Consider the following 23,698-nt stretch of genomic DNA (forward strand, 5'->3'; position numbering starts at 1 on the left):
ACTTAATAGTTTAAATACTTGGTTACATTCCTTTCTGGCTTATAAGGTCTGTGCTGAGAAGTCCAATGATAATCTCATGGGTTTTCCTCTATATGTTACCATTTTCTTCTCCCTGGCTGCCTTGAGAATTCTATCTTTGTCGTTGATTTTTGATAATTTTAATTCATCTAGTTGTTTTTTCAATTCCTGAAATTGTTGATTTGAGTTGTTTTGGATCTCATTGAGTTTTTTCAGAAGCACCATCCTGAAGTCTCTGTCATGTAACTTGCATATTTCTGTCTGTAAGCTTATTTTCTGGAGATTTTTCTCTTTCTTTCTGAGATGCCTTGTCACCTTGGTTGTTCATGGTGTTTAATGGACTAATTCTCTGCCTGGGCATTAATGGAAGTGTATTCTGTTGTTTTTCCAGAAAGAAGGTTTATTAAATAAATGTCTCTCTTTAGCCTGTTGCGAAGAAGATGCTCTTCTTTTGGTTTCTAGTAGGTGGCATCTAAGCCTCTTGGATTCCTAGCAGTTTTGGTAACCTTTGCTCCGATTCCCCTGGGGCTCCACGATGATCAGTCATGGAATGTATGGGGGGAGGGGCCTTCTGGGTCAGGGGTTGGGGGCTGTGGCTCAGCCTTGGTTTTGTAACCTTTGCCAGCAAAAATCAGCTGTTGTTCCTCTGCAGTCCTACCCCGCTTCTCCGCTTTCTGCCCTGATGACTGGGCCCTCTGGTCAGCTGCGTACAAGCCTGGGCACTTCCAGGCAAGGTCGTTCAGGAAAGTCGCTGTGCCTTCACCCCTCCCCCTCCTTCTACAAGGAGCTCCAGCAGCTGCAAGAGGCAGCTTCTTTATTTGTCCCAGTCCACCTCCTGACACCCAGAGTTCTGACCTGTGGTAGCAATTATGTGCAGATCCCACGCTCAGATGTGCTGGTGTGCAGTTTTTTTTGTTGTTGTTGAGTTTTAGATGTTCAGCTTATTGTTGTTTCAAGGGGAGAGATCTAGGGACGTCTCTCACTCCTCCGTGTTTCTGAATCCCCTTTATCTCTTGTATGTCCTATAAATTGATACTTAAATGTAGGGAAGTAATTATATTCAGTTTTAGGATTTTAGATAAGAATACTTCATAGTTGATGTTGTATAGTTCCTTTCACGCCACATCAGGAAGCACGTAATGTCTGGTTGTCTCACTTGTAGTGGTACTAAGACGAGTAAGTATTTGGGTGGTGTCAACTTGTTTCATCTGTTAGAAAGTTCTTCATCTTTTTTTTTTTCCCCCTCTTTATTCCTCCCCCACCCCTGACCTACGGATGTTGCTGTTCCCCCTTAAGAATTGGACATCTGAAGGTGTGGCTTCTCCTCCCACACGCTCATGGCTGGCACCTATGGCCTGGTGCACCTGGGGCCTGGCACCTTCATCTATCCTTTATCTAATGATTTTAGTATCCATTGATGATTGTTGCCTTGATCCAATATTCCAATAGGGGTTGCAAAATGACTTTTCTGATTCTCTTATTTCCTCATATATTAGCTCAAATTCTTCTTTAATAAGGAACTATTCCTTCTCAGACAATTTGGTTATCTTGAAATACAGTTTATACTGGAAGGGCAAGTTAAATGTTTGATTCTTTCCTTTTATTTCTCAATTTTCAGAATAATGGATTGGCATCTTAGTAGTCTCTAGTGGTGATTGATTAATTTCATTTTTTTAAAGTGTCTGTATGAACTATATATTTTTTATATTGTTGATGTATTTAAATCAGTTGCAGTCAGTATTTATTCTTATGTCCAAATTGCCTCATACTAGGTCAGTGGGAGCCCCTTCAAACTGGTTTCTGTAACTTTCTATCACCTTACCAGTTTTCGATGGTTTTCTTGTTTTGTGGCATGAGATGTTTTCCAGACTTAGAATCAGTTATTTCCCTAAGGAGCATGGTTCCTGACATCCTTTTAGTGGAAAATAGTATTTAGAGATGATCTGGGTGTTAGAGAACATTCCATAATTAAACATATTAACATTTTTGCAGTTAAACATATGAATATTCATTCATACTAAGTGGGAAAAATAGACTATAAATAATATCACATTAGTTCAGGTCAGGTTTTGTCCCCAAATGAATTAACAAAAATTTTAATTTTTTAGAGCCTTTTTGTAATTATAATTATGAACAAGAGATTATGGAGTTACAATGCATTCGTTTGCATGGACAGAAATAACTGTTTTGAGAATAAGAATTTTGTGGACTAGAGGACATCTGTTTTGTGTTAAAAGAAAAACTGATTTCTTGGTAAATGGTAGACTGTCTAATAGATACATAGCTTTACTGATGCTTCTAATTACTAGGTGTTCCTGGTTATAAGTACATAGGACAGATTTGTGAATATGTATTTTCATGAGTAGCACATGTTTATTTTTGTAGAAAGTATTTCTTTTGAGTAAATAAAAATATTTAAGATAACTTGGCACCTCGTAAATTCTTAATGATTGTTTCTTTTTCCTGTTCTTATTTTTGTCGCTCATTAAGACCAAGTTTGAACCTCAGCACTATCGATATTTTGTACTCAGTAATTCTTTAGTTTGGGGGACTTTGTACATTGTAAGATGTTGAACAGAATCCCTATTCCCTAGCATCTAATCTCTAGATGCTAATTGTGACAATTAAAAATGTTTTCTGACTTTGTCAGGTGTTTGAGGAGGCAGGAAAATCGTTCATAGTGGAAAACCAGTGATTTAGATTGATCAGATAAGTTTTTGATCCTAAAAAATAATGTATCTAACTGGTGAGATAGAAAGGAAATTATGTATGTTGAAATAAGGCTTAATTTAATATGTTGCTGCTACCCTTTATAAGTCACCTTTTTCTAATTTATACTTAAATATCCAGGGTGTGTGTGTGTGTGTGTGTGTGTGTGTGTATATCTATATCTATATCTATATATCTATATATCTATATCTATATATCTATATCTATATCTATATCTATATCTATATCTATATCTATATCTATACCTATAATTATAGTTCATCTTTCTCTCCTTTTGTTGAGGGAGATTATTTATTCTCTTCATTTGATTTTAAAAGAACTACAGTTTTTCCTTAAGTTGATTGTGTTAATATTTTTTGAAGTGCTGTATAAATTTGTCATATTAACTTACCTAGAAAATGAAGACAAATTTAAATGAGTTGACTTGATTGAAATAGTTAATAGTGAGCTAATCTTTAGTTATAAACCGTGCTTTTCTTGCCACTAGATGGACCCATTTTCATAATAAACTGGGGAAAACTAAAAACTTAAAAAAAATGTTGAAGACGTATCAGACTAAGCTTGTAGTATACTTAATGGATTTTTTTACGTTAAATACATGATCTTCTAAATTTTTTTATAGAGCTTTGTCAGCAAGACTAAAAGTTTATGTATTTATATAACAATATTAAAAGAGCAATAGTATAATGGTATAATTTCTCACACTGTATTGTCACATGACTTAATCATTTAATTGGCAATTATTCTTACATTTTCTATTCATAAAAAATAGTTAATCTTTTTAGAGTAAAAATTAGATACAAAACAGCAGTGGTGTAGGTGAGAAACATCTAAAGTTAGAATATTTGTTACTTAAATTGGTCTAAAATATAAAGTAGAAAAGTAATTTCCATGTTCGATTATGAACACTTTTCTTAAATAAAAAAGTCTGTTTACAGCAAACATTTTTGTGTAACTTTTTCGAGATCCCTTTTCTTACAAAGCAGTGGAAATGATGGAATTTATAGTTTCATGGTTACATTTATAGTTTCATGATAGCCATGGATATATAAGATGGGTCTTTTCCTGTTCAAGGCTGATTTCTATTTTTTTTTTTATCTCTTCAGAAACTTCATTTCAGTTATATCCTTATTCTCTATTAATTGTCAGCCTTTGTGATTTAACTGTAAACATAGTTAAGCTTCTTATATTAAACTATACACCCCAACAGAACCCCACCTTTTTTCCTGTTTCATATTTCCTCTTTGCTTTTCTAGCCGACTTTTCGAAAGATCAATACTTGAATCCATTTTATTCCCATTTACTTCATTGCAATCTGGAGTTTTTTCTCTGAACTCTTAATCACATAATGACTTTCAATTCTAATCATTATGTGACATTTAAACAATTGTACACTCATGTCTTGAAATTTCCACTTTTCTTAGTGTACATGACCCCATGTTCTCTTTGTTTTCTTGACCCCATGACAGTTCAATCTTAGTTTTTGTTTATGGTCCCCTACCCCTACCACTTATTCTTGAAAGGTTGGTTTTCCTCAGTTTTCATCCTTAATTTTTTTTATTTTATATACCCATTACTGGAAATCTTACCCGTCACAGACCCCTTCCATAATTGACTGTGTAACTGATTATTTTTGAATCTGCAACTCCAGCCAGATGGCTCTGTGAAACACTTTACCATTATTTCCAAATACTCATAAGTCCCATAAGAACCTTAAACTGAGCATGTCCAACTCATTGCCTTGCCCATAAGACTGATGTAAACTGTACTTCCTGTCCTTGTAAGTGGTACCACTGCTCAGTTAGTGGCACCACTGCCGAAGTCAGAAACCAGACTCCTTTTAAATCTTTTCTCTCATTGTTGTCAGTCACTTGCCCCTCATATTACAGATTCTTCCTTAAATGTCTCTTCAGTTTGCCTCTCCTCATTATTACCATCACCATGACCCTTGTCACCCAGACTCTTATCTTGCACATAAGTTACTGGGATGACTTCCTCACTAGTTTTCTTGCTTTCATTGTTGTGTCCTTTATATCTTCTGTTTAGCTGCCATTGGAGTGGATTTTCTGGAACCTGATAATTTTATGCCATGCTTAAAATTCTTTAATATCGTCTATGCTTTTATAATCTCTTTAGTACGATGCACAAGTTTCTTTAGGATTTTGACCCTCTCATTGTCTCCAACTGCATTTGGCATTACTTTCTTATCATGCTAGTCTATCCTTGTTTATTGAGTGTTGTTCATTGACTATGTTTTTTTTTCTAAATATTAATGATCATTTTATTTATAATGAGTGTAAAAATAGGTGATTTAGTTCAATTAATAGTAACTCTAAGATACTTTTTTTTTTGAGGAGCAAAAACTTTCTTTTGAAAGAAATCTTACCCTATTACATAAATGAGATGAACATGATATTTTATTGGTATACTTTAAAAAATGTATCCCACTTATGATATTTTTAGCAAAATCAGTTGCTGAAAACAAGGCTGTATTGATGAACATTAACATTTGAAATGTGTTATTAAAGCCATTTTACGAGTTTGGCTTTTTTAGATTCCACATATAAATGATATACAAAACTTTTGCTGTTTGATTTATCTCACTTAGCATAATGTGGTCAAGATCTATCTGTGTTGTCGTAGGTGGCAGGATGTCCACATCTTCTTTATACATCCATTGGTGGGCACTTAGGTTTTCTATATCTCGGCTATTGTGAATAATGCTGCAGTAAACATGGGAGTTTATATAACTCTTTGATGTCCTGTTTTTATTTGCTTTGGATGTATACCTAGAAGTGGAATAGCTTGATTATATGGTAGATCTATTTTAATTTTTTGAGGAAAATTCATGTTTTTCATAGTGGTTGAACCAGTTTACATTTGCACCAACAGTGTACAAACGTTCCTTTTTCTTTTATGGCTGAGTAATATTCATTGCATGGATATACAACATGTTTATCCTTTCACTGATGATTGACATTTGGGAGGCTTGGCCATTACGAATAAAGTTGCAGTGGACATTCATTATTATATGTGAGTCTTTGAAGCACATGTTTTTATTTTTCTTGGGTAAATAACTAGGATTAGAATGTCTGGATCATTTGGTAATTTGTTATAGCTTTAACTATTTAAGAAGCTGACCAACTTTTCCAAAGTGATTGTGCCGTTTACATTTCTACCAGCAGTGTATGAGATTTCCAGTTCTTTTACATCGTCACTCACGTTTGAGATGGTCAGTCTTATTGATTTTAGTTCTAATTATTGTGTAGTAGAATGTCATTGTGGTTTTAATTTGCATTTTTCAGTTAATTAACGATGTTGATCATCTTTTCATGTACTTCATAACCATCTGCATACATTCTTTTGTAATGAGTCTGTTCAAATCTTTTGAATAGTTTTTTAAAAATTGGGTTGTTTGTCTTATTGAGTTGTAAGAGTTCTTTATATATTCTGGATACAAGTCCTTCGTCAGGTACATGTATTGTGGATATTTTCTGTGGCTGGTGTTTTTAGTTTCTTTATGACATCTTTCAAAGAGCAAACATTTACTATTTTGAAGTAGTCTGGTTTATCGATATTTCCTTTTATTTCATGTTTAAGAATCTTTTCGTACACTAAGGTTGCTAGGATTTTCTCTTGTGTTTTCTTCTGGACGTTTTACAATTCTAACTTTTAGTTTATTTGTATATTTGATTTTGGTTGTACTCTATCAAGATGCTTTATAAACACAGAGAAGTTTGTAAAAGGTATAATAAAAAGAAAGATATAGTCTTAAATGTTAGGCTATCCTACCATTAAACAGAGATAACAAGAGAACCTTCATTTTGAGGTTTGCAGGAGAGTGAATTAATCTGGCAGTAATATTTTCATGTTGGTAATATCCATAAAGCTGTTATTACTTTTTCAAAGTAGTTAAAATGATTTAAAAATGCAATCATGTTTGGAATTTATGAAGCTCATTTGCAGCTTTTCAGAATACAGAGGTGGGACCATACTGATCTTGACTATGTCCTGAAAAAAGGTTTAAGAAAAATAAATTTCTTTTTCTCAGCAGGTTTTTCTTCTGAAAGTTTACTTCGAAAGAGTGTAAGCTAATGTAAAGATATAGTCAGTTGGTTTCTAGAGAACTTCAAAGTAGTTTTATTTTTATTGTACTGTGTATCCATCAGTTAGTCAATTATTTTCTGTATCCAGTCAAGTGTCTTGTTGTACGTGTGTGTGTCCTTTGAGTTATGTATTTGATGAAAATACCTCCTTATTTAATATGCTTGGAATCTTGTAGTTTTAAGAGAAATGTTTAGATCTTACAGATAATTTGTAACTAATAAATCAGTATATATTACATTTAAACTTACAGCTAATGCTATAAATTAGATGTTAAACAACTTAAACTGATAAGTTACTAATAGTATTATAAGAGGTTTCAGTTTTTTAAAATGTAGTTATTTTATAAAATGAAATGTTTTGAGTGCAAGTTGAAATTTTAAAGTAAAATGTGGCCTCTAAAGTGATTTATTAATTTTAAACCAAAACTACTTTGTTTTCTAGGTGTTCATTGTACCCATGGTTTCAATCGCACTGGTTTCCTCATATGTGCCTTTTTGGTGGAGAAAATGGATTGGAGGTATTTGTTTCTATGTTATAATGGAAGAAGACATTTAGTAATTGATAAAATTTTTTATTGACTTTTTAGTTTTAGCACTTTATATTGCCAAATTTCTGGTGAAGTCATGATTAATATAATTTGAATTTGTTTTCATTTTAGATTTGGTTTATCTTTAGAATACTATTCCATACTTGGTGTTTTTGCACAAAGCAGCACTTTAGTTGAGTGCTTATGGATCCCACGTACTATGTATTTTCTTTTTCCACATCTTACAGAATTATCAGAGACAAGTTCTCCCAATATTCTGTGTTAGTATTTACCATTGGAAATTATTGTTGTTGTTTTCATTTTTAATAGTACCTTCTTATAGCTGTTGAGTAATAGGAAAAACTTATAATGCGATATGGAAAAGATATTTTGGGGACAGAGTTATTTTATTTAAACTAATCAGCATGTCTTTATTGAGCACCTGTTATTTATGGAGTGCCTTTTTAGATCCTGAGACATTAGAACCTCACTCAAAATTCCTGAGAGAATGAGATATTACTAACTGGATTTCCTCATTTACTGATTGAAGGTCATTATTTGCAAAGCCTTTTACATAGTAGGTCCTTCTCTGAATATAATCAGCCGAGGTACACATCTTGTGGTATATTTTATTTTCCTGGTCATGCACCCTCAGTAGTTCCCTTCTGCATGCACTGCATGCACTTCTAGCTCAGCTTTTCTGGCCTTTCAGATGTTCTACACAATAACCCCTGAGTCCTGTGTCAGACTGAGACTATTCTTAGCGCTTCTCTAATGACCTCTGCTCTTATTGCCTGAGTCTGTTGAAAGTTCCTGAAAAATCAGAATGCTTTTTACTTTATTTAAATTGCTATTCACATTTCTTTGATATTTTCCCTTAGAGTCAGACCTCCACCTTCAAAGATTTATTTAAATTCTCCACTGACTCTACCCAGGTCTCTCCTATACACTCATTGCAATTTACCTCTAGGAATTTTCAATGTACTTTTGTTAAAATTGAGTCAAAATGAATTTGTCCCTTAGTAAATTGAATGCCTTAAGATTGGGACTGTGGTTATATAAATCTATTAAACTTCTATGGTACATTAAATATAATGAGTGAGTTTTGATAAGTCTGCATAAATGGAGAGTAGTGAGGAAATTGCATGGTGTTTGTTTTCCATAGTATTGAAGCAGCAGTTGCTACTTTTGCTCAAGCCAGACCACCAGGAATTTATAAAGGTGATTATTTGAAGGAACTTTTTCGTCGCTATGGTGACATAGAAGAAGCACCACCCCCACCTCTGTTGCCAGATTGGTGTTATGAGGATGAGGAAGATGAAGATGAGGATGAGGATGGCAAAAAGGAATCAGAACCTGGGTCAAGTGCCTCCTTGGCAAAAGGAGAAAAGAACGGTTAAAACTGGTAATGTTTAAAAATATTATAATCTTTACCTTTTTTTCTTCAGCAGGTTTATTGAGATTTATGAAAATGGAATTTTGACTCTTCATTTTACTGTTTGTTTTACTAGTTTTTTTGAGGTTATTTTATTCTGGCTACTTCTAAAGATTCTTGATAACCATGAGTCTTTTCCTTTTCTGCAAGAAAAGTTTCAGTTATATAAATCTATCCTCTTTTTGTTTATTAGGTAAACCAAAGAACTCTTAGACATTTGATTGAGAATTTATTATTTCTTTGTAAAGTATTGTGAGATTCCAATTAAATATCTAGTGAAAATTTTACTAATGCTTTTGAAAATTGTGACAGTTAAAATAACTTTACGTATAAATTCTCTTTCCTGTGGCTGGTATTTTCATATTTTCTGTAAAGTTGAACCAAGAAGAGACTTACTTCTATGGCCAACTCCCATATTTATTGTTCTAGAATAAAAGTCTTAACTGAAAACATTAGGACTTAATCTCCTTTTCTTGAGGGGATAGGAGAGATGTTGAGAAGAAAAGTACTGATTGTACTTATACGTAACAAGTATATGGTATAGACCAAAAGGGAAAGTTAGGGAAAGTGTGGAGGTAATTAACTGTTAATGAAGGTAATAATTAAGGCATGTGGGAATCATGGTTATGCAGTAAACATCGCAACATTTATTAGTAGACAGTGATTCACAGGCAAGAAAATGCCTTGTTTTATGTAAATTGTGTAATCGTTATTTTGGGCTTGAAAAAACAAGTCTTGTTTGAAAAACATTTGTTTTAATATGTATTTACACATTTCAGACTTCAAAACTGTAAGGCCACTGAAAAATGTAAATTGCTTTGAAACAAATAGTTTCAAAAATAACTTACTATTTTTTCAATCTAACTCATTATTTCCTGGATTTAGATATAAGAAATTACTGTATCACATACCTAGAAAAGTAGGAATCACATTCTGAAGAAAGTCTAATAGTTTAACAACATATAGATGATCATATAGATGATTACCCTCTTATGATATCATTTTTGTAAGGAATATTTTCTATAAGGGATACATTTTGTAAGGGATATTTTTTAAGAATAACAATCATGAGCATGCATTTAATGTGTTTTTGAATTATGCTTTTTGAATAGTATTTCAATTTGTAAGAGTTTAAAATAGTTATTATCTTGCAAAATGGGATAAAGTTTGCAGGTTTTGTTTTAGTTTTTACCAGTAGAAAGGATCTTAAAGATGACTTTTATTTTATAAAATCAAGTACCATCAAATCCTATAGTTGCAAATGAGCTCAAGCAGCATTAAGAGAAAAATAGCCAAGATGGGCATTTTTTTTTTTAAGGGAAAATAACACAAACTAAAATCTTAAACTTAATTTTTACTGTTTTGTCAGTTAGCAAGAGGAATATTTTAATAATTCCCTACTATGATTGTGGATTTACCTGTTTCTCCTTGCTAGTTATGTCAGGTTTGCTTTGTATCTTTTGGGGTGATATTATTTGGTTTATACAAATATGTATAAAGATTATTTTATCTTTAACAGTGTCTTAAATTTTAGCATTGTAAAATCTGATATGATTGTACAAGTGTTTTTTGGATAGTGTTTGTATGGAATATTTTTTTATCCTTTTACTTTCAATCTTTATCCTTTATTTAAGTTATGTTTTTTATAAGGATCATGTTGGGTTTTATTTATCCAGCCAACAGTTTTTGCCTTATTGGAGTATTTAGTCCATGTACATTTATTTTAATGTTTTATTTATTTTAGATTTAAACTTATTGTCTTACTGTTTTTTTGTTTGTTTTTCTTACTTGTAGTGTGTTCCTTTTTATTTTCCATTCTTGTCTCCTTTATGCTCAATAGTTTTTTTTTTTTTATTCTATCACTCCTATCCATTGCTTGCTTGTTATACATTTCTTTACCATTTATTTTAGTGGTTACCTAAGATTTCAGTATGCATCTTTGATTTGTTAAAGTCTGGTATATTTGTACTTTTGCCACTTTTTAAGCTTATTGGGTAACATTGGTTAATACAATTATGTAATTTTTAGGTGTACAGTATAATTTCACATCTGTATATTACATTGTGTATTTACCACCCAAAGTCCAGTTTCCTTCAGCTGCCATATATTTGATCTCTTTTACCCACTTCACCTTCCCCCTATACCCCTATATTTGACCCCCTGTCTACCTCTCTCCTCCTCTCCCACGCTCTACATTCTGGTAACCATTAGTCTGTAGTCCATGTCCACGAGTCTCTGTTTGTTTGTCCTGCTCATTTGTTGCTTTTAGGTTTATATCCCACATATAAGTGATATGTGATTTTCAACTTTTTCTGTCTGGATTATTTCACTTAGCATGATTATCTCGAATTCCATCCATGTTGTCGCAAATGGCGGTATTTCATCTCTTCTCATGGCTGAGTAATAGTCCATTGCATATATGTACCACAGCTTCTTTTGCCAATCATCTATCGTAGGACACTTCAGTTGCTTCCATGTCCTGCCACTGTGAATAATGCTGCTATGAATATTGGTGTGCAGATATCTTTATAGATAAGAGTTTTCAAGTCTTTGGGGTAAATACCCAATAGAGGGATTGCTGGATCATATGGTAGATCTATTCTTAGTTTTTTGAGGAACTTCCATGCTGTTTTCCATAGTGGCTATACCAATTTGCAGTCCCACCAGCAGTATATGAGAGTTCCTTTTTCTCCGCGTCCTCTCTAATATTTGTTATTACTTGTCCTGTTGATTATAGCCATTCTAACAGGTGTGAGATGGTATCTCATTGTGGTTTTGATTTGCATTTCCCTAATAGCTAGCGACGTTGAGCATCTTTTCATATATTTGTTGGCCATTTGTATGTCCTCTAGGGAGAAGTGTCTGTTCAGGTCCTCTGCCCATTTTTTGATTGGATCATTTTTTTGTTGTTGTTATTGAGTCGTATGAGTCTTTTGTGTATTTTGGACATTAGGCCCTTATTGGAGGTGTTGCTTGCAAATATATTTTCCCATTCGGATGGTTGTCTCTTGACCTTGTTGACGGTTTCTTTTGCTGAGCAGAAGCTTTTTAGTTTGATGTAGTCCCATTCATTTATTTTTGCTTTTACTTCCCTTGCTTTTGAGGTCAAATTCATAAAATCCACTTTAAGTCCAAGGTCCTTGAGTTTAGTTCCTATATTTTCTTCTATGCATTTTGTTGTTTCAGGCCTTATATTCAGGTCCTTTATCCATTTTGAGTAAATTTTGGTGTGTAGTGATAGTCTAGTTTCATTTTTTTGCAGGTGGCTTTCCAGTTTTCCCAGCACCTTTTATTGAAGAGGCTTTCCTTTCTCCACTGTATGCTTTTGGCTTTTTTGTTGAAAATTATTTGCCCATATAAATATGGGTTTACTTCTGGACTCTCAGTTCTGTTCCTAGATGTGTTTTATTCTTTTTGTTGCAATTACAAAAGGAATTATTTTTTCCATTTCTTTTTCTGACACTTCATTATTAGAGTTTAGGATCACTATGGATTGTTGAACATCAATATTGTATCCAGAGACTTTACTATATTTGTAGTGTTCTTGTGTAGTCTTTAGAGTTTTCTATATACAGAATCTTGTCATCCTCAAATAGTGACTGTTTGACTTCTTCGTTTCCTATTTGGATGCTTTTTATATCTTTCTCTTACCTAATTACACTCGCTAGGACCTCCAATGTTATATTGAATAAGAGTGGCGATAGTGAACAGCCTTGCCTTGTTCCTGCTCTTAGAGGGAAGGTTTTTAGTTTTTCACCATTAAGTATAATGTTGGCTGAGGCTTTATCACATATGGCCTTTATTATGTTAAGGCACTTTTTTTCCTATACCAATTTTGTTAAGTGTTTTGATCATAAATGGATGCTGTATCTTGTCGAAGGCTTTTTCTGCATCTATTGATACGATCATATGATTCTTATTTTTTAATTTGTTTATGTGTTGCGTCACATTAATCGATTTGCGTATGTTGAACCATCTTTGTGCCCCTGGATGAAGCCAACTTGATTGTGGTGTATAATCTTTTTAATATGTTGCTGTATTCGGTTTGCTAGTATCTTATTTAGGATTTTTGCATCTGTGTTCATGAGAGATATTGGTCTGCAGTTTTCTTTTGTTGTGTTATTTTTACCAGGTTTTGGTGTCAGAGTAATATTGGCCTCATAAAATGAGTTTGGAAGTATTGCCTCCTCTTCGATTATTTGGAAGAGTTTGAGGAGAATAGGCATTAAATCTCCTTTAATGTTTGGTAGAATTCACTGGTGAAGCCATCTGGTCCTGGACTTTTACTTTTTGGTAGGTTTTTGATGATTGTTTCAATTTCCATACTGCTGATCAGTCTATTTAGATTTTCCAGTTCTTCTTGATTCAGTCTAGGAAGACAGTATTTTTCTAAGTACTGGTTTATTTCTTCTAGGTTATTAAATTTTGTGTTATATACTTTTTCATAGCATTCTTGTATGGTCCTTTGTATTTCTGTGACATCAGTCATAATTTCCCCTTTCATCCCTGATTTTGTTTATTTGTGTCCTTTCTCTTTTTTCTTTAGTGAGTCTAGCCAGGTGTCTGTCAATTTTATTAACCTTCTCAAAGAACCAGCTCTTTGTTGCATTTATTTTTCCTATTGTTCTTTTGTTTTCAATTTCATTTATTTCTGCTTTAATTTTGACTCTTTCTTTCTTTCTGCTGACTTTAGGCTTCATTTGTTCTTCCTTTTCTAGTTTTTTAAGATGAAGCATTAGGTTGTTTATTTGGGTTCATTCTTGTTTTTGGAGATAGGCCTGTAATGTTATGAACTTTCCTCTTATGACCACTTTTGCCATGTCCCAGAAGTTTTGATATGTTGTACTATCATTATCATTCGTTTCTATGTATCTCTTGATCTTTCTTTTTATTTCTTCACTGACCCAGTTATTCTTCAGTAGCATGTTGTTTAGTCTCCATGTGTTTGTGGTTCTTCCTGATTTCTTTTTGCAGTTGATCTCTAGTTTTAAAGCATTATGAAGAGAATATGGTTGGTATGATTTCAACCCTCTTATATTTGTTTAGGCTATCCTTGTGTCCTAGTATATGGTCGATTCTTGAGAATGTTCTATGTACACTGGAGAATAATGTATAAGCAGCTGTTTTGGGATGGTTCTGTAAATGTCAATTATGTCCAGTTGGACTAACATGTCATTTAAGGATGTTATTTCAGTATTGATTTTCTGTTTGGATGATCTGTCCATATCCGACAGTGGGATATTTATTTAGGACCTCTATTATGGTGGTGTTTTCGTCTGTTTCTCCCTTTAGTTCTGTTACTAATGCTTTACATATTTTGGGGCTCCCTGATTGGGAGCATAGATATTAATATGTGTTAGGATTTTCTTTATCATTATGAAGTGTCCGTCAGTATCTTTCTTCACCTTTTTTATTTTGAAGTCTGTTTCGTCAGATATTAGTACTGCTATTCTCGCTTTTTTCTAAATGCCATTTGCTTGAAATATCATCTTCCATCCTTTCACTTTGAGTCCATATTTGTCTTTGGAGCAGAGATGTGTCTCCTGGAGGCAGCATGTGGTTGGGTTTTGTTTTTTGATCCAATCTGCAGCTCTGTGCCTTTTTATCGGTGAGTTCAGTCTATTTATATTTAGGGTGATAATTGAAATATGAGATCTTCTTATAGCCATTTTATGTTTTGCTTTCTGGTAGCTCGGTGTTTCCATTGCTTCTTTGTCCTTGTATTTCTGTTTTCTTTATTTTAGTTGGCTTTTGTAGGTTTTGCCTTTGATTTTTGTTTTATGTTATATACTCCAGTTCTGAATCCTTGGTGTGTGGTTACCATTATGAATATGTAAAGGATAGTTATATATATACAGTTGTCCATTTTCTTCTGTGTGTGCCTTATCTCCATTCTCCTTTGGGAATTTGGATCTTTGAATCCTCCCCTTTTCAGTCATTGTTGTCTCAGTTTGTCCCTATGAATGCTGAACGTTCATTACTATCTTATTATAACAATTCATTTCTTATTATTTAAGCTATAATGCCCTGCCCTTAATAAGGGTTACACTCCTCTGTTTCTATTTGCCTGATAGTCACTTTACTGCTAATTATGTATTTTTTTTTTTTTTTTTTGTTATTTTGTTTTAGGTGAGCTGACCCCTTTCAGTATTTCCTGTAGTGCATGCCTTGTAGTGGAGAGTTCCTTCAGTTTTTGTATGTCTGGAATGGTCTTGATTTCTCCTTCAGATCTAAAGGAGAACTTAGCTGGATACATTATTCTAGGCTGGGAGTTCCTTTCACTTAATAGTTTATAAATTTAGTTCCATTCCTTTCTGGCTTATAAGGTCTGTGCTCAGAAGTCCGATGATAATCTGATGGATTTTTCTTTAGAAATTACCGTTTTCTTTTCCTCGGCTGCCCTGAGAATTCTGTCTTTGTCGTTGATTTTTGATAATTTTAATTCAATGTGTCTTGGTGAAGGCCTTTTTGGGTTGAGATAATTGGGTGTTCTGTTGACTTCTTGAATTCCAGGCTCCAGCTCATTCCTTAGATATAGGAAATTCTTGTTTACTTTAAGTCTGAAAATGCTTTCTAGCCCTGTTCCTTTTCTTCACTCTGTTGTTCATGGTGTTTAATGGACTATTTCTCTACCTGGGCATTAATGGAAGTGCGTTCTGCCTTTTTCCAGTAAGAAGATACATAAAGGTCTTCAGCCTGTTGCAAAGAAGGTGCTTTTCTTTTGGTTTCTAGTAGGTGGCATCTAAGCCTCTTGGATCTCTGCTTTATATAAAGCCTTAAAAATCCCTTTTTATAATCTGATACATATTTAATCACGCTTGCTAATCTCTGTTTCAGTTCCTGTCAGTTTTAGCAATAGTTTCTGTAGCGTTTGCTCAGATTCCCCTGGGGCTCCACAGTGTTCTCCACAGTCTTGGAGGGTATGTGGGGAGGGGCCCTCTGGGTTGGGATTTGGGAGCTGAGGCTCAGCCTTGGGTTTTGCAACTGAGGCGGGTCAAAATTAACTGTTGATTTTCTGCCCTCCCGATTCTCTGCCTTCTGCTCTGATGACTAGGCCCTGCTGCCGGCCGGCCATGGGGAGCTCACAGTTTTCCCAGGCAGGGCTGTTCAGTGAACTTTGTCACTCCTTCTCCTATCCCCCTCCTCCTACAGGTAGCTCCAGTGGCTGCGAGGGGCAGTTTCTTTATTTGTCCTAGCCCAACGCCTGATACCCGGGGTTCTGACCCGTGGTAGCTCTTATGCGCAAATCTCATGGTCAGATGTGCTTTTGTGCAGTTTGGGTGTTTTTTGTTGAGTTTTAGATGTTCATCTTATCGTTGTTTCAAGGGGAGAGATCTGGGGATGTCTCTCACTCCATCATGTTTCCAAAGATCCTTTTGCTACTTTTTAGACAATGTAAGAATCTTAGAACTTTTGATTCCATTTATCTCTGCCTGCCTTTTTGGTTTTGTGTATATGAATTCTGTCACATTTTAAAATCCCATAAGACATCATCATCACCATTATTATTTTGTCGTTAATTAATATTCATTAGCTATACTCATGTATTTATTTATTCTGGTGCTTTTTATTTTTTCATGTATTTTTGTGGTTCCATTTGGATAGTTTTCCTTCTGACCGAAGAGCTCTTCAGTATTTTCTATATATCACAGCAGTGGGTCTGCTGTGATACATAGTCTCAGTATTTATTTGTGCGAAAACACATTTATTTATTTATCTATCTATTTATTTATTTATTTTTGCTGTCGTTTTGAAGAATGTTTGTACTTGGTATAGAATTCTGTGTTGGCACTTTGAAGATATCATTCCATAATCCATTTCTGTTGAGATGTTGCTTCTTTGAAGGTATTATCTTTTTGTTACTGATTTTCAACTGTTTTGTTATGTTTCTACTTGTGGTTTTCTTTATCTTTATCCTGCTTTCTATTTATAATGATTCTAGAATTTATGATTGGATTTTTAGAAGATTAGTTTTAGATAATTCTTGGCTATTAATCTCTTCAAATGTTGTTCAGATTCATTTTTTTCCTCTCTTCTCTTTCTGGGACTTACCCAATAGTCTGTCTGTCTCTTTTTAAATGCTTCTTATGCTCTTATATTCTTTTATGTTTTTACCAAACTTTTGTTTCATTTTTCAATCTGGATATTTTCTTGTGACCTATTTTTCAGGTTATTAATTTTTTCTTTGTCTAAGCTACTGTTAAATTCATCCATCGAGTACTTAATTTGAATTATTTTACTTTCACTTTTGGAATTTACATTTGAGTTTTGAAATCATTTTCAGTTCTTTGTTGGAATTCTTCATCTTGTCATTTAGGTTTTTTAATTTATTAATCCCAGTTATTTTACAGGCTGTGTCAGATAACTAATATGTGAATCTCCTCTGTATTTTATTTTTTCTTCTCATGTCCTTTTGATTTCTGGTCAATTGCAGGGTTTTTTTTTTTCATGCTTAGGTATTTCTGCTTACTAGACATTATGTATGAAAAATTGTGGAAATAATTTGAAATTCTGCATCATGTTATTTTCCTTTGGAGATTTAGTTTTGCTTCTGTGTAGGACTAGGAGTTGAACATCGTAACTCAGTCAAGGATTGCACTATTTAGAAGCTAGGCTTTAGTTTTGGGGAGCTGGACTGTGTTTTGGTTTACTCTAATTCCTAGAGTGTAGCCCTTAGGTGATTATAACTGAAAACTTGGAGAATTAAACAAGATCCCTTCTTTTTGGTGACCTGGAACTCCAGTTTTTGTTCCATCATTCCTGTGACATTTCTGAAAGCTCTGTTCAGCTTCTTAGCTTCTCTGTTACGATTTTTGAAACAATGCCTTTGTAGGAAAATCCTGGAGGAGAAAAGCTATAGTAGATGTCTAGCTCACATCGTGGCTTTCTTTACCTCTGAGTTCTTGGCCCTTCAAGTCTTTCTCCCTTCTAATTCTCCAGTGTCTTCTCATGGCTGCAAAATTGGTCTAAATAAACTAGTCTGTCATTACCCAAAGCAGAAATCTTTACTTCTCTCTTTTTGGAACAGGCAGTTAGGTTTGATTTCTAATTGATAATGAGGAGATAGTGATTTTTAAGAATATTTGTGCTTATACTTCCAAAGGCAGAGTTATGAAAAAAAAATTCTAAAGCGTTAAGTACCACTTTGGTAGTTTTTTCTTCTTTTAAAATCACAATTAGTAAATACTAAAATTACAAAATATATTTTTTACTTATAAAAGTAACATGCTTACATTAAAGAAAATTTGAAAATTAGAGTAACAACTTATAATCCCTCAACTTTCACCTTACTACTGGCATTTTTGGTATTCTTAGAATTTCTCCTCATTATCTATCTGTCTAGCTGTCTCTGTCCGTCCATCTATCATTATTTTAAAAGTGTACAGAAATGACTTAAAGATCAGTTTTCTTTGTGAAATAAAAATGATAACATTTAGAATTAATAGAGGAAAAAAAATGAAGATATCTCTTCATTCTTCCTCTCTACCTTTTGGTTGTCCTTTTAGATACTATTTTTTCTATGCATTTACATAGATATATTCAGTTTTGATCTTACTCCCCCTCCCCTTTTTAAAATAAATGTATTTTTCTGCAGCCTTAAAAGAAAAAACTGAGATGTCTTTTTTCAGTACATATATATATCAAGCTGGAAGATCTAGCTGAGAAATTCTTCCTGAATATAGAACTACCTTATTCATTTTAGCTAACACCAGAGGAAACAACTTATAAAAAACAAACAGAACATTTCTTTAGAAGATGAGAGAAGATATTAACCCATAAAATAATGGCAAACTATTATGAAAAAGAATGAATTAGAGACCTTGAAGATGATAAAAAAGATAATATGTGAGCTAGATAGCAGAATCAAGTTAGCTGTATAGGAAATTACCAAGCTGGAAGATCTAGCTAGGAAGTTCTTCCCAAATGCAGCACAAAAGGATAAAGAGATATGAAAAATAGTTTACAGTTATATAATGATTTATGTAAATGATTTAACAGAATGAAATGTCATAGGCGATAAATACAATAAGGATAAAAAATGTTCTTTTAAGGATTATTTTCTGTGGTGCAGTAAGGCCAGGTCAGATTAGTGATTTTAAGAAGCTAATAGGAGGTGAGAAAATGGAGATAGTTGTGTTAGGGGTCTTCAGTACCACTCCCATGTTTGGACTCGTATAGTTGTACTCAGAACTAAGATTTATTACGGTGATGTACTAAGGATATATAACTGGATCATAAGGGAGAAGGACAAGTGGAGTCTAGAGTAATCCATATTCAGGCTTTCTTATCCTCTTCTCCCCACATTGGGTCACGCAGCAATGAAAATGCAGCAACACACATATGATGTTTCTGCTTAGGGAAGCTCATTAGAGTCTCAGAGCGTAAGGTTTTTACTGATGGCTGTTCATGTAGGCAGTCTCTGTCTGGCATGTACCAAAACTGCAGAATCTCAGAAGAAAAACATTTGTTTTGTATAAACAGTTGTTGGTATAAATTGAGCATAGCGAATTACCCTTATCATTTTACCGAGAACACTCTTTGATAGTCATATTCAGATGCCATCCAGGGGCTAAACTTGCAAGCAGTCTTGTTTTGTTAACTTTTCTGTACACTAGTACAGACTATTTATTCAAGTAGTTTGCTTATGATCAAAAAAGGAGAATAAAGGTGATTGCTTGATGACTATATAGTCAGAAGAGGCTTTTTAGTATGGAATAAACTCAAGCTTATTTATTACTTGTGGATAAGGAGCTTGTGGAGTCAAGTCAATGAAAGTCAACAAAAGTTAGGGAATAAATGATAGAGCAGCCTCTGAGGAGATGAAAGGGAATGGAGTTCAAGAGTAGGTGGAGAAATAGGTCTTCAGCAATATTTGGGTATATTTAGTATGAGAATAATGGAAGGACAAAAGAGAGAGGAGTACTGAGGATATCAGGCAAAGAATAATTGAAGTAATCAGCCATAGGATCTAGTTTGAGTAGAAAGTATGGTCAGAATCGAGGACTTGTTAAGAATGTGAAAAGGGAGGAGTGAGGGTTTGTTAATCTTGGTGAAATTGAAAGTGAGCATAATGAGAGTAAAAGAGTTAAGCTATTTAACGACAGGTTAGAGGCATGTTGGTTTTAGGATGTCGTGGGTACTCAGTTTGAGTTGGATCGATGGATCAAAAAATGGAGCAGTAGGGAATGGTGATGATATGGCCATGGAGCAGGCTGTTCGAGTTAAGTAAAAACAAGGGTCATTGGAAGTGAAATTATTGAACTGTGACGCCTAGGTTATTTGGTGGGTCCAATTTTCTCAGTGGATATAATTATGGATGTTAGCAATGTAAGAAATACCAGCTGTTTTTGATAAATGTGGAGGAATGACCAGTGGTCAGTACACAAAGGACAGAGCGATCAGATTAGACTCTGTGGTTACAAGTAACCGAAACTAACTCAAACTAGCTTAAATAATAAGAGGAATTTATTAAAATAAATGGGTGGAATTCAAGCATAGGAATATAGCCCAGTCTCAGGAAGGGACTGGAGGCTGGACCTGGAAAGCTACCTAGAACCTAGTTTCTGTTATTCTTTTTTTTAAAAATAATTTCTGCTTTTTTTTTTTTCTTCCTTTCCCCCTCTATAATTCCCCCTCCTCACCCCATTTCTACCCCTGACCCATGGATGTTGCTGTTTTCCCCTTAAGAACTGGATCTCTGAAGGTGGAGTGTCCCCTTCCACATGCTTACGGCATGCACCCGGGGCCAGGTGCACCCGGAGTGTGGTCCGTGGCTCTACTTGGGGCGCAAACTCAGGACCTTTTGCTTGCAAAGCATACATGCTAACCACTACACTATGGAGCCACCCCAGGTTCTGTTATTCTTAATTCCTCACCTTTGCGTTTTTCTCCTTTCTATTTTCGTTTGTCACCTTTTTATTTTCGTCTCTCCTTTCTGTCATACTTCTCACTGGCTTGCTCTCTCAAGACTGGCTCTTTCTGATTTCTCATTGTCCTGGGAGGTTATAGCTGTCCTACATCTTCTAAGCTTATGTGTTATCATTTTAGCCATATGCAGACTTTCACTCTCTTGAATCCCAATTCCAAAGTTACCAAGAGAGAACCTGGTGGGTTCAGGTTGAATTAGAGCGTTTACTCATGCTCCCATCAACTTTGGCTGGAGTAGGACGTTGCTTTATCATGCAACATGGCTATTAGGGTTTTGTCTTTGTGGATGAGGAGGGCAGCTCTTACAAAGAGCTGTTATATCACCAACTTCAATGAACATCTGCTCTACCACAGCTGAGTGGTATAGCTGAATTGAGTTAGTATAAATGGACAAGGAGCTTTTGAAAGATGTTAGGAAAGAAGTGAAGATATAGGAGAATGGCTTATACTACCCATGGAACTTGGGCAATGGGAGAATGAGTAGCTTTCATTTAAGAGAGAAGTGGTCTCCTTGTTGGAGAGCTAGCTTTTAGTTAAGACACAGGGTACACAGTGTTCACGAAAAAGCTTGAGATTATAGGGGAGGTTATTTGTGAAAAAGAGATTCCAGGGTTTACATTGGAACTCTGGGAAGGTGATTAGTGGTAAGATGAACCAAGGAGAAGGGACTCCAAAGCAATGAGGACAAGACCATCTGAGAGGAAAGGTGACTGGAGAATTGAATTTTGGGTGATGTCAAAGGTATGGTTGACAGTGATGAGAAGTGTAAATGTAATTAATTGGCAAGTTCCCATTTGGAAAGCTTTCCTTTTCCTTTTTTTTTTTTTTACAATCTGAAGTTGAAGATAGTTAACAGGCAATGCAAGAGTGATTAATTCTTTGTAGCTCATAATTCTTAATTCAGTGAACTTATTTTGGTTTGAGGCCTTTTTTTTTTTTGGTTAGAGTTCCTCTTTCCTACATCTTATATTGATATAATTGTGATTTGAAGTAATGGACTCCTTGTAGTGAATTCTGATAGTTCTGTTTGGTTTATGACAGAGGTACATGTCCTGTACTTGGCCCTCACATTCCTAAACACCTTTATTCATTTTTAGAGCACATGCTGTTACTGAGTTGGAAAGCATGACTTACAGGTATGTTGCTTGCTCTTTTGAATTGATGTCGGATCATCTCTTCGAATAAAATTGTTAGTGCATTTTCTTCATTGCAAAAATACCCTTATTACATATTACATACATACTTGCTTACTCTCTTTACACACATACACACATACCCACCCACGCACCTCTCTCACATATAGTTTGCCTCCCACGTTTTGTAATAATTTCCTCGATTTCTCTCAAAATGATCACTCATTCCTTTTGTCTTATTTGTGGTAGCCATACAAATGTTCATTTTAAGGCTGGCATAATCTGTTTATGAAATGCACTTTTTTATCTTCTTTGTACTTTTGATTTTTCTTTATTCTCATAGACTGAAATGATAATTTGTTAAAAGTGAAAATATCAGTGACTGTAAAACTCCATTATATTATTTAAAAATAGTTCAGGGCTTAAGAAATTACTGTTTATATTTAGAATTAGTGATCTTTCTTGGAAATCTTACATAATTTTGAATGCTATAAAATATTTTTTGTCACAAGAAACTTGTAATAATAGTAAATAGCAAATTAAGTTATCGTAAAGTTACTAAATGGTAATTGTAAATAAAGTACATCATGCTTATTTTTTTATTGGACTTATTCCCCCTTTTTACTTAATTATTGCAGAAGAAAATAAGGGAATATAAAAAAAGTAAAAAAGAAATTGATGTATTGTAGGAAATATTAAGGAAGAAGAAAAATAAATGGATGACATTTACTAGATGGTTGGAATTATCTTTTATAAACACTCAATAGTTGTTAAATCTGTACTGAGGCTCAATATTTATTTGTTCTGTTAAATTAAAAAATATTTAGCTTGTTCAACTGCATAGACTTATTAAAATATTCCTGTAGTAATATTGTGGGAAAGTACTTGGTTGAATGTTGATTGTATTTCCAGTGTTTTAGTCCTTTTTATTTGTTAGAAAAAGAAGTAATGTTTGTATTTTTAGGATTAATTTATTCTAATTTGGCCTTCGCTTTTCAGAAATTACTGTTGATTTCTTAACTTCTTAGGAAATACATGTTTATCAGTGAAGCTAGGTACCTTCTTCATGTAAAACTAGTACCTTCAGAATAAAGATGCTGAACAGTGAACTCTCTTAATGCTTTCTCTTTTTAATTAGTGTAGCTATATATACTTTTATAAGAATATTGAAATTGAGTATCTCAATAACTAAATATGGTAAAAAAAATCTTATCTATCTTTCCTTTAAAAATGCTTTTCTTCTTTTCTCTCTTTTTCTTTTTTTCTTTCTTCTGTTATTATGTTTAATGGTAGAAATGGTTCTAAAACAGAAACTTCATTGGCTAATAAAGAGAGTTGATGATGTAGTAGAGAGCAATGGTACTCTTTGATCCTTTGGCTCCTGAAATCTCTATGTTTATTTAAGGAAAACAAAGTAGACAACATATTAGATAACTATAATGTAATTCAGAATTAGGATCTGAAGCAATCGACTAGATTCTACTCAGGACTCTTCTATATTTGACAGGGATGTGTGTGGTCTAAATATTTTGTTCATTTTTTTCCCTTCCCACGTGGCTTGAGTTGCCAAATCTTTGCTAGAAGATTGATCATTGTAGCTAGTAGACCATATTTTTTATCTCCTAATTACATTAACAGCTAGAGTTGTATATGGATTTTTTTCTTGGGACTGATGCTAATCCTCTTATGGGCTTGAAATTAATTGTAGCATGAATCTCTACTATTTTTTTAGTTTTTGAAATTTCCAGGAGTGTTCTTTATTTGATATATAAAATTCCACCCACTTCACTTCTGATATTTTAAAAATATGCTTGCTATGAA

General features: G+C 34.0%; 1 protein-coding gene across 1 annotated transcript in view; it reads left to right on the top strand.

Annotated features, from left to right (window-relative positions):
- RNGTT (RNA guanylyltransferase and 5'-phosphatase) overlaps positions 1-23,698 on the top strand; it is a 241,283-nt gene that overhangs the window by 17,904 nt on the left and 199,681 nt on the right. The window contains 3 exon segments of the mRNA XM_039853170.1: positions 7,297-7,372; positions 8,547-8,752; positions 8,755-8,786. Coding sequence (XP_039709104.1) covers positions 7,297-7,372; positions 8,547-8,752; positions 8,755-8,786 — 314 coding nt within the window.

The sequence above is a fragment of the Pteropus medius genome, unplaced genomic scaffold (genome assembly GCF_902729225.1).
Source record: "Pteropus medius unplaced genomic scaffold, Ma_sr-lr_union100, whole genome shotgun sequence".
In the NCBI taxonomy this organism is placed as follows: domain Eukaryota; kingdom Metazoa; phylum Chordata; class Mammalia; order Chiroptera; family Pteropodidae; genus Pteropus; species Pteropus medius.